Source organism: Fukomys damarensis, unplaced genomic scaffold, assembly GCF_012274545.1.
Source record: "Fukomys damarensis isolate Sample0158 unplaced genomic scaffold, DMR_v1.0_HiC HiC_scaffold_29, whole genome shotgun sequence".
Classification (NCBI taxonomy): Eukaryota; Metazoa; Chordata; class Mammalia; order Rodentia; family Bathyergidae; genus Fukomys; species Fukomys damarensis.
The window spans coordinates 7,668,432-7,680,987 of record NW_022900941.1 but is presented as its reverse complement, the minus strand read 5'-3'; the positions used below and the strand labels follow the sequence as shown (position 1 = coordinate 7,680,987).

General features: G+C 38.6%; 1 protein-coding gene across 1 annotated transcript in view; it reads right to left on the bottom strand.

The window, feature by feature from the left end:
• Nifk (nucleolar protein interacting with the FHA domain of MKI67) overlaps positions 1 to 3,340 on the bottom strand; it is an 8,652-nt gene extending 5,312 nt beyond the window's left edge. The window contains exons 1-2 of the mRNA XM_010632242.3: positions 3,139 to 3,340; positions 2,169 to 2,321 (exon numbers count right to left, since the gene is read on the bottom strand). Coding sequence (XP_010630544.1) covers positions 2,169 to 2,321; positions 3,139 to 3,243 — 258 coding nt within the window. The 5' untranslated portion in view covers positions 3,244 to 3,340. The remainder of the gene's footprint in view (positions 1 to 2,168; positions 2,322 to 3,138) is intronic.
• Positions 3,341 to 12,556: the final 9,216 nt, after the last annotated feature.

Below are 12,556 nucleotides of genomic sequence, written 5' to 3'. Positions count from 1 at the left end.
AACAAAAAAAAAAAAAAAAGTGATTCGGAAAACATGCCTTCGAACAAAGCTGTACTCTGTAATCCTAGAATGTTAGAAATACCAAGCAAATTGTTCAAGCTGGAGCAGGGAAGGCTTTACTATGCGACAACGCTGGAAAGGTTAAGTAACGTTAGTGCATCCCCTCACTGAACCAGCCTTTGGTATGACAACGGGTCTGAAGCCTCCAAAGTCAATGTTAAGAAAAATTAAACAATTAGGCAGAAAATGGCAAGGAGACTGCTGCAGATGATGGGCTGAAGAGCCCTAACAAGTAAGTGCAATGTATGCCCTTAAAGAGATGTGAGCCCGGCATGGTGGCGCACCCTGTAATTCCAGCACTCAGGGGGCTGGGGCACGAGGACCACTTGACTTTGAGGTCAACCTGTGTTATTAGTGAGTGCAAGGCCAGCCTGAACTACATAGTGAGACCCTGTCTAAAAAAACAACAACAAAAAAAACAGAATGGGTATACAAAAAAACCAGTTAAAGACAATTTTGAGACCAAAGAAATGTGAAGACTACACATTATATGGCTATCATATAGGACAATGTCCTTGTTCTTAGATTTATAACATTTACAAAATAAGGTTCTACCAAAGGCAGAAAAGTTTTTGTCAATGGCAGTAAAAAAGCGCAAAAGATCTGAATAGGTGACTCACAGAAGACGGAATTCCAACAGCTACTCTGCATATGACATTCAACTCCACTAAGAGTAAGTAAGGCGGATACAAACAACACAGTTCACTTGACTCAGTGACCCTGGAGTTTAATCCCTGGTACCAAAAAACGCCCCCCACAAACCCCCAAAACCAAATAAAATAATGTAACCAGTACAATTATGTAACTGGGGAAAGGGAGGAGGGAAACTCAGAGAAAACATACTATTTTTATTAGAATGGAAGAAATACCAACATTTAAAATTTGAGATTCCCAAGCTGGGCGTGGTGGCGCACGCCTGTAATCCCAGCACTAGGGAGGCGGAGGCAGGAGGATCGGAGGCAGGAGGATCGCTGTGAGTTTGAGACCAACCTGGGCTACACAGTGAGTTCCAGGTCAGTCTCAACTACATAGTGAGATCCTGTCTCAAAAAACAAAAAACAAAGCAAAACAAAAAAAATTTGAGATTCCCTTTAATAGATATTATAAAACCTAACATTTAAAACTAGTGAGTTTTTTAAAGACAGGGTCTCAATTTATGTAGTTCAAGCTGGCCTCAAACTTGGGGAGTTTCTCCTGCCTCATCCTTCAGAATGCTGGGATTATAGGTGTGCACCACCATGCTTAGCTAAAACCTGTGGTCTTAGTTCAAGAAGGCAATAACAGATGCATCCGATCCCCTTGTATTTAAATTAAATAAAATATAACAATTTTAACTTTGCTTTATTATATCTCAAGTGGAATAAAAAAAAAAAAAAAAAAAAAAGATTCTTAGATACCTATGGCTATAGCCAATAAATGCACAGGGGGGAAAAATTAATGCATTGGGGAATTAAATAAAGTGGGCCACTCCTCTAGTCCTGAAATAAGCCATATAAAACTTATTATTCATTAGGAGGTAGATACAATAAAACACTAACATTCATATAGTGTTTACTATGAGCCAATGTTTTAAGAACCTTAAGCTTACTGCCTAATTCAATCCTTGACTAAATACTTCTGGAAAATTGATGCTTTGACTTTAACTCATATTTTACAGATTTTAAAATGAAAACACGGAGAGATCACATAAATTTATCCATAGTCACATAACTAGTAGCTATACAGCTAGGCCTAAAATCTGGGCAGTCTGGCTCCAGAGTTCTTAACTATCACTACACAAATGTTTGCTATTATAGGGATACTCCTGCCAGAGGAGTATACAAGATCATGTATAGACCTAGAACTCAGACTAAAGTTCATTTACTCCCGGTAGCCACAGGATAAAAATGTTTCGTTAACTTGGAGTGTCAATTTAATTTGGGGGTCTGATTAAATTTTTAGAAAAAAAATTACAGATTTTGCTCTTAATGCTGTTTCAGATTCTAAACCATGCCCCACTCCTTTCCCAAAAGAAGCCTGACAATAGTACGTGAACACATTCCGTGTCATCCATCGCTGATGATAAACATTTGAAAATCACGATCAAATTTGGCTTATAAAAATCTTACCCTTTTGCTTCTGGACAATCTGAATCTTGTAATGTTGCCAAATTGAGAGAAATACGCTTTGATTTGGGATTCAAAAAGTACTGCAGGTAGGTGACCCACAAAAATTACTCCACGTGTAAGTTCTTCTTGCTTTTCCCGTTCTGGCTTATTTTGCTGACAACATAAAACACCAGATAAACACTTTCAAAACACAGAAATCACACTGTTGCACAACTTTCCAAATCTCTAGCTCTTGGTCCAAGAACATACCACTACTTTTACTTATCACGGCATAATTTTAGAATTAGCTGTTTCGCGTCTGTCTCCCCACAAAGACAATCATCAGTTAATAATCTTCTCAGCCTCCCATCCCAGCATCATCATTGGGTATGTGCTCAAGACCGGTACGTTTAGCCAATGGGTAAGCAAATAAATCTTAGATCACTAACTCTTCTGCCCGGAGAGCGCCACATATACGTGCCTTAACTCTTACAGATCACCTTACATTCAAGTGAATAAACTTCAAGAAGCTTAATAACCTTCACAACACCACGCTTATTTTTAGAAGAATTTATTTTCCATTAAAAAAGGAATTTATTTTCCGTTTTAAATTACCGGGGACACAGACCTCACCAACGCTAGGTCTCACGTCCCTTCTTGGGGGCACAGCAGAAGCGACACAGCTCTAACACGGTACCAACTGGCAGCTTGGGGGTGCCGTCCTCCCTGGCCCCTAGCGGGTTCGGTTTTCCCCACCAGCCACAGCCCACCCTCCCTCTCGTTTTCCACACGAAGCCCCTAAGGCCGACAGGGCCAATCCCCACGTGGTTTGCCGAACAGCGCCCGCCCCTCCCGGGAACCGCGGTCTCCCCGAGCTCCCGAGGCCGGCGTCACACCCGACACCGTGGGCGACCGCAGAGAAAGCAAGCGATCGGGGACACTCGCCGCCTTCCAGCCTCAAATCTAGGCAGTCTGGCTGCAGGCCCCTCACCTGGGTCACGCGACGCCGAACCTGCGCCACCTCCTTCTGAAACTCGGCATCTTCCTCTGGATTCAGAGACAGAATTGGAGCCGCGGGACCAGAAGACACCGCCATGCTGAGAGGAACCCAGCACTCAGCTCCACGCGGCGCTCCCGGAAATGCTCGCGCTCCGGGCTTCTAGGAAGCGGAAGCAGAGGCGGGAGAGCGGTGTGGCGAGGCTCGGGGGCGTGGTAGAAAGTACGGTGGCTGCAGAGGCCCACCATGGATCGAGCTTCGCGCCCCCTGCTGGTCAGGTGCCTCTTGCCGGTCTCACTCCATTTTCAAGATGCAATGTCCAAAATCGTTGTGTTTCAAACCGAGTTTAAAAAATAAACTCCAAAACAATACGTTTGTCCTTGATATCTTGTTATTCATTCTTTCATTTGTCTAGTATTTCGTTTTATCACCCACGTTTTCACTTTCTCTTTTCTTTTCTTTTCTTTTTTTTGAGACAGAGTTTCCAAGATGCCAAGGCAAATCTGAAACTCGGGACCTTCTTGCCTCAGCTTCCTAATAGCTGGGATTTCACTGTTCCTGGTCTGTGTGTTTTCTTTTTGAGAGGGGAGGTCTCATTTTGTTGCCCTAGCTGATCTCGAACGAGACTCTTAGACTCCAGGTGACTTCCTGCCTCCAACTACCCAGTGGTTGAGACTACAGAGCGGTTCCCACTCTTGGCTTAGAAGTTTTTTTTTGTTTGTTTGATTTTCTTAAAAGCAAACTTTATTTCGAAAATACGTTAGCCGCCTCCTTGTAGTCAATTCAGCTGGTGTTCTACAGAAACGGACCGTGAGTTTCTGTTGAAGGTGTTAAGAAACAACATGCTGTTGTGGCATTCTGACTACTGAACAGCATGCTGATTTTGAGTTAAGGGCGCATGAAAAACGGCAGGATGACTCTGATCTTCCCTATCGCTCATTGAGGATAAAGCATTGACGCAGAAGGAAACTGTGTAAACAAACCTAGTTAAGCCGCCTAGCCACTTCCCCGTTAACTACTTTACTCCGAGTCCTTGTGCAGTCATATTTTCACAATTTACTACTCTGTCCAGCTGGAATAGGTATTTGACTGTATCTCTGGGTTCTGTGCCACATACAGCTTGTACTAAGTAAATTTGTATGTTTTTCTCCACTCATATTTCTTATGTCAATTTAATTTTCAGGCACAATTGAAAAAAAAAAAACGCTGAGGACAGAGGTAAAATTTTGGCTTCCCTACAAAATATCTTCAGGAGCAGGGTTGTTTACCTGAAGCACAAATTTTTATTCATGTCATGGAGTCTTGGGAAATAGCAAAAACTGAAGATTACCCTTAGCTGACCAGAAATTGAAGGGGAAAAAATTGACTCAAGAAATTACCTTCTAAGTATACTGAATGTACAAAATATAATCTTAAGAATCACAATTTTTCTTAGCTTCTGTTTGAGCAATTATACAAGCCCTTAAATGCAGCAGTGGAACTAAATGGGAAAAAATTCAAAGTTATTTTATTTTTTGTTTTGTGAGACAGGGTCTGGCTATATAGTTCAGGTTGGCCTTGAACTCACTGTGTGGTCTGTGCAGGCCTTGAACTCGTGGGGATCCTTGTGCCTCAGCCTTCCGAGGGCTGGGATCCCAGGTGTGCTCCACCAGACCTGGTTCAGAGTTATTTTAGAAGACCAAAAATTGCTGTGTTTCTAGATCAACACAAGGACTTTGCTAACTACCAATAAAAGTGACATGTCTTTACTATGTAGAAATCAAACAAGATCAAAACAGCTTATTATATGATTAATAATTCTATAATGTAAACTTATAAAACATTTCCATGTAAACTGTTGTATGAACACTTGAAAGCAATCTGAATGAGAAAAAATATTTCAGAAGACAAAAAATTATCCCAATGTTTTTGGATTATCTTAGTGAAACTGGTAACAACTCCAAAAATACTACAATTACTTGATTGACTGCATGATTACATAATGATAAACTAGCGAAATTTACATATTAAGCTATGGTTGTGAAACAACCTACAAATTATCATTTTATCACACTTCCAAATGAGCTATTGTATAAATGCTGAACAGTACCAAAACTAAAGGAAAAAATATAAGAAACATTCTAGTAGAAGAAAATTTTGTTGTGCTAGTAGTTTTTGTTGTTGTAACTTCAGGGAGACATTCTCTTGGTAAGGAACTTTTAAAATTTTATTTTATGTTTTTATTAGTACACGTTTGCAGTACACAATGATTACATTCATTGTGGGGAGTTGGTGTATTTATATACCACACCATAATTCTTTTTCATCCCCCTCCCCTCCTTTACCTCTATTCCCTTTTGCAAAAGATCTGTTTCCTAGTATCTATCTTTAATTTTGCTCTTTAACTTATTTACAATTTAGGTTTCTCATATAATACAAACCATGTGATATTTAAGCTCATGTGTCTGAATTATTTCCCTTAGCATTATGGTCACAAGGTGCTTCCATTTTCCTGCAAATGAATCAAAGTTATCCATCTTTATAGCTGAGCAGTACTCTATTGTTTACAAATACCTCACTTTCTTGATCCATTCACCTGTCAATGAACATACAGGCTGTTTCCAATATTTAGTTATTGTGAGTTGTGCTACTATAAACATAGGCATGCATGTATGACTGTATTATAATGTATTTAACTCTTGCATTTCCATAATTTCTGTGGTTTCTTTTGCCATTGATTTCTAGTTTCATTGCACTATGATCTGAAAATATGCATGGGATAATTTCAATTCATTTGTATTTACTTAAACATGATCTATGTGCTATTATGTGGCCTATTTTGGATATCTTCCTATGTGTAGCTGAGAAGAATGTGTATTCTGATGTGAGATGGAACACTGTAGACATATGCTAAGTCCATTTATTAAAAAATTTAATTTGGTTCTGATTCTTTTTTGATTTTTTTGTGATTTTTTTTTTATTTGTCTGTTTGTGGTATTTTTGCTGATCTGTCTGTTTGTGATGGTAGAGTAGTGAGGACCCCCCCATTAGAATTGCGTTGGTGCTTTTTCATATCCATAATATTTGTTTTATGTAGTTGGATGCCATGGTATCTGGTGCAAATATATTTATCATTGTTATCTCTTCCTTCTGGATTGTTACCTTTACAAGGATGGAGTGACCTTTGTTTGTCTTAATCAGTCTTGGCTTGAAATCTGCTTTGTCTGCAAATAGAATAGCTGCCTGTGCTTTTCTCCATGTTCCTGTCACATGGAGTATTGTTTTACATCTTTGGCTTTAATTCTATGAATTAAATGTTTCTTTTATGCATCATATTGTTGTCTTGATCCATTCTACCAGTTCGTTTCTTTTTATTGGTGAATTGAGACCACTTACATTGATGCTTATAACTGATTCGTTTCGATTTATCCTTGTCATGTTGTGTTCCTGTTGTTGGTTCCCTTATTTTCCCCCCTGTTTAATTACTTGCCTTGCCTGGTGGATTCATTCAATTGGGACTTATGGAGTTGTAGTTCTTGTTATGTCTTTCAAGAATATCCTTAGAGTTAGAGTTAGAGACCCATTTCCTTCATTCTTTTCTTCCTTGCAATGCTATATTCCAGCTCTGAACACCAAATCTGGGAGATCATGAGACGTTTCTCTGCTCTTCACTGCTCTACCATCTTCCCCACTAGCTTTGAATTAGTGAAGCTTACAGAAAGAAGTGCACTGATCATTTTGCTTAGTAAGTTATATCAGCTTTGAGCTTGCCAAACACATCATTGATCTATGTTTTACTTTATCTCCTCCTGTATAACTTCATTTTCAACCATGTCACTTTTGATTAACCCCACCAATTTCCCATGGATCGGCTTTGGAGGAGCTGGGAGCTATTGGAGGCACTTTTTGGCCTCGTTTATTCTTTATTTCTATTTATTTATTTATTTATTTATTTATTTATTTATTTCGCTGAGGTGAATGCTGATCATCGTGAAAGGCTTTGTTGCTAGTTTGCAGATCTCCTTAACTGGTGTTTGCTTTCCAGTGATACACTCTGGGCATGCCCAACTACAACCCTTTATGTCTGTTCCAGCATCAAACCACCTTTGTTAATTTGGGGAGGGGAGTGTGGGGTACAATTGGCGCATTGGTATAATAATAACCCAATGGTTTGAAAATAAATCACAACACTATTGATAAAAGACAAAGTAGATGTTTGCATACAATAAAATCAATTAACAGCAAAAATTTTGCCACCCTGGCATTAGCAATGACATCAACAACAATAATAGATTCAAAGACAAGCTGAATATGATGCCATGAGAACCAATAATAGCTGTATGAACCTTAACAATTTAACAATAGAAAAGAGATCTGCAATAATAATATTGGCCCTAAGACAAATCAAATATTGACATATAGTAAATATCTAGTAAATGCAAAACTATACCACCATTAAGGATAGAAAAGAATTCAACAATAATAGCATAGAGTCAACTAAATATGTAAAGATTCTTAATGATCGATAGATCGCTGGGTGTGGTGGTACAGGCCTGCAATCCCAGATCTTGGAGGCTGAGGCAAAAGGATCACTGTGCATTTGAAACCAGCCTGTGCTACATAGTGAGTTTGGTGTCAGTCTGGAATATTTAGTGAGACCTTGTCTCCAACAAAACAAAAAATCTTGATAGTAATGCTAATAAAAATGGAGGGAGTGGGGGAATGCAAAATGAAATAAGTAAAATTGAAAAAGTAAAAGGGAGATGAGACAGCGGGGGAGAAAAGCATCATAATGCAGAAGGTTTTTAATAAGATGGGATCCCACTTATTGATATCTTTCCATTTTCTGATATGTTCTTTGATCTCCTTTTCCCCAAGTACTGTAGTTTTCAATGTAAAGGTCTTTTACTTTGTTAGATTGATTCCTAGAATCTTATATCCTGGAAAACCCACTGCACTGCTGGTCCTAGAGAAGAAATAGAAAATGCATGTGCAGTGATCTCAATGACCAAGGTTACCCAAGCAGCAGTTTGATGTACTGGAAGCTCATGGCCACCACTCTGATCACCGCTTGTAACTGTAGAGGCCAAAGGTAACTTGTATTAATCTCATGATAGCTCAATAAATTTAGTATTAAAATACATAAGTTTTTCTTTTCCTGAAGTGTTCACATATTTTTGGTGGACTCTGTAAATATACTACAATATTTGAAGCAAATGTTAAAGAAGCTATGCAAAGAGATAAATTAAAAAAACACTACAAAGGGCTGGAGGTACAGTTCACTATGTAGAGCACTTGTCTGGAATGTCCAACATCCTGAGTCTGATCCTACTAATGAACAAAACAACAAAAAACTATCATAGCTCCAGGAATGATGGTCTATGCCTATAGTCTCAGCTGCCTGGGAGGCTGAGGCAGGAAGACTGACTGATTCCAAGAGTATGAGGCCAGATAGGCAATATAATGAGATCCTGTATCTAAAAATCCAAACCAAGCCAAATCAAGCCAAATCAAGCCAAATCAAACCAAACCAAACCAAACCAGACCAAACCACTTTAGAGAAATCAAAGTGGAATTATATAAAAAATTCACAGGGAGGCAGAAAGAGGAAACAGATGAAAAACAGAAGAAATAGAAAGCAGAAAAGGAAAATGGTAAACTTAAGTACTAACTTATAATAGTTGCATAAAGTGTAAGTCGTCTAAATTTACCAATTATAAGACATATGACACAACTATGTATTATCTGTAAGAAACTGACTTTAAATATACTGATATAGGTGGGTTGAAATTAAAGGATGGTAAAACATATCGATACAAATATTAATCAAATGAATGGCTACATTAATATCTAATAAAATAGACAGCAGAACAAAAATTAGACAAGGACATTACATAACAATAATAAAATTCTGAGCTGTGTGTAGTGGTGTGTGCCTGAAATCCCTACTTTCTGGGAGCTGAGGCAGGAGGATCACAAATTTGAGCCGAGTCTGAGCAACTTAGTGAAACCCTATCTCAAAATGAAATAGATAAATACAAAAGGGTCAGGGATGTAGCTTAGTAGCAGAACAAAAATTAGACAAGGACATTACATAACAATAATAAAATTCTGAGCTGTGTGTAGTGGTGTGTGCCTGAAATCCCTACTTTCTGGGAGCTGAGGCAGGAGGATCACAAATTTGAGCCGAGTCTGAGCAACTTAGTGAAACCCTATCTCAAAATGAAATAGATAAATACAAAAGGGTCAGGGATGTAGCTTAGTGTGAAGGCCCTGGGTTCAATCCTCAGAACCACCAAAACAACCACCACCATCACCACACACACACACACACACACACACACACAAATCCACCAAGAAGAGATAGCATTCTTAGATATATATCAAGAATAGAGCCGTAACATCCTGTATATGAAATGAAAACTGCTAGAAAAAACCTGACAAAAGTGAAAGGAGAAATAGCCAAATCTATAATTACAGCTGGAGCCTTCAATACCCATTAACTATGGATAGAACAATTAGAAAATCAGCAAGGGATCTAGAAGAATTTAATAACACTATCAGCTAACAGAGTTTGACTTATACTCCAACCCAACATCAAATTCTTTCAATACCCATGAAACATACATCAAGACAGACTATTGCAGCCAGCAAGACAAGTAGCTGGGAAGAGCCAGACCTAAGAGGATGATGCAGTAAAGGACAAGATAAGATGAAAGCTGATAGTGTGGGTTGATAAAAAAACCCCAAGCCCCAGGACAGAGACCTGATGGCCATGGCCAGGGCTCTAACTGCAGGATGAACAAGGGTCTCATGTTAGACTAGTATGATCCTCCTGCCCAGGCACGTGGTAAAATAAGTGACAAGATAACCAGTACCACCAAGCCTCTACTTACACCCAGCTGAAGAATCTCTTTGCTCAGCTTGTGCTGATGATTTTAGAAAAGTTACAATTAATGGTGCTTGCCAAAGTAGTTTTGCTATGTGCCCTGGGTTTCTCTAGGTCCACTGCTAGTCAAACTTTGCTGTTTGTAACCCCACAGGTTAACCTCAGCTTGCCCAAAGTAGCCTGAGATGTGGTCAATTTTGTGCATAAAAAAAAAATCCCTAGATAAAGAGCCAATCACAACACACTTTCGGGTTCCTTCCTCCTTTCAGGAGCTTTCTTTTTAATAAACTTTCTTCCTACTTACCTTCCGTGTCTTCAAGCCCATTCTTTGGCATCGTGAGGAAAAAAACTTGATTTATGCATGCATTCTGTAGCAAGACCACATCCTCCACTTTTTTTTTTGAATTGCAATCTTAGTTTGGTCTCCCACCATAACAGAAGTCAAACTAAAAATAATACAAAGCTAATGGACAAAATATCCAAACACTTAGAAATTAAATCACACACTTCTAAGTAATCAGAGTTGAAGTCTCAAGAGAAATGTAAAATAAATCATATTGAACTGAATGAAGTAAAACATAACACACTAAAAAATTTGTGTGACACAGCTAAAGTAGCACCCATAGGGAAAGTTATAGCATCCATTAAAATCCATCCATTGGAAAAGAGGGTAAATTTTTCTAATCCAAGCTCCCACACCAATGACCTAAAAAAAGAGCAAAATAAAACAAAAGCACGCAGAAAGAAGGAAATAACAAAGTGTAGAAAGTTATGAAATTGAAAGCAGTACGTCAACAGAGAAAATCAAACAGTTCTTTTTAGAAGATTAACAAAAAGACTAACAAAGGAAAAAAGAGCAAAGGGAATATTTTAATATCAGGAATGAAACAGGGTAATTCAGACCCTGCATATATTAAAAATAAGGAAATAATATGACCAACTCTCCACATATATAAATTTGATGTTAGGCCAATTTTTCAAATGCAAGTTACCATAATGCACCTTATATTAAATAGATAATTTGAATAGCACTATAAATATTAAGTAATTTTAATTTGCAACTCAAATTTCCCCAAAGAAACTGCAAGCCCAGGTTAAAACACTTAAAGCATTAATTTGCATAGTATTCTTCAGAAAATATAGGAAGAACGAACACTTGCCTATTCATTTTATGAAAGTAGTATTTGGAATGAAAAACTATTTTTCAAATTTTTATTAGCACATTTGCAGTATATGATGATTACATTCGTTCTGTGGGGGGGTTGGTTCGTGTACAGAATACAATTTCATTCTTTTTACTTCCCCTTCCCCTTCTATCCCATCTTTCAGTCTCCTCCCCATTTGCAAAAGATCCAGCTTGAGGAGGAAAAACTTTACTTCTTTTGTTCAGTGTATGAGGGCTGATACAAGATAAAAAGAAAATCAGCAGAAACTGTACTGTCTACCTAGAATGTACCAATAAATTAAATAAAAAAAACCAGAAAATCAGCATAGAATTCAGCACCGCTACTAACCAACAAGGCCTAATTAACTTTTTTTTTAATAGAAAACTTCTCTAAGACTTACTCGTATGTATGCTGGAGCTAACAAAAGTGGCTAGTTTGCCAAATGATTACTGCGTGAGGTTTATATACCTGAATAGGGACAAAGGCGGGGAGAAAAGTTTTTATGGGAAGAACAAATAGATTTCTTCAGGGCAGACAGTGAATTTTGGAGAGAACAGTACATAAGGGATTGTGATTAATTTAGTCAGTGTGAGTTGTATTGCAGTCTTCTTCATGCTATGGAATTCCCCTGAAGAAATTTATGGGAGCCTCATTTCCCAGAAGTTGCTTCTCTTAGTTAAGGAAGGCTCTCAGCAGGCATTGTTCTACAGTTAACTTTGGGGCTCTGAGTGTGTGCCCTGTACTAGGACTATCCTGATGTCCAAATCAGACAAGGTCAGTACAAACATACACCACACAAAAATTACTTAAAATGAAGCAAATAACTAAACTTAAGACCTAACACTGTAAAACTCTCAGAAGAAAACACTGGACTTGGCAATAATTTCTTGTTGAGGACATCAGAAGCACAGGCAACACAGGAAAAAATAAGCACACTGAACTCACTGAAGCTAAAGAGCTTTGTGTATCATGGGACACTATCAACAGAAGGAAAGGCAAACCCAAGTGTGATAGAGAATATTTGTAGATCACATGCAAAGAATTTCTAAAATTCAACAACCACCATCAAAAAACCCAAATAGCTCAGCTAAAAAATAGGGAAAGAGCCAGGTGCAGTGGGACATATCTGTAACCCCTGCCACTTGGTGAGGCAGGAGGGTTCCAAGTCCAGGCCAGCCTGGCAACACAGTCACAGCTCATCTCATAGATCAGTGAATAAAAAAATAAAAGAGACGGCCGGGTGTAGCGGCGCTTGCCTGTAATCCCAGCACTTGGGAGGCTGAGGCAGGAGGATCGCTGTGAGTTTGAGACCAGACGGGGCTACATGGTGAGTTCCAGGTCAGTCTCAAATACACATGAGACCCTGTCTCAAAAAAAA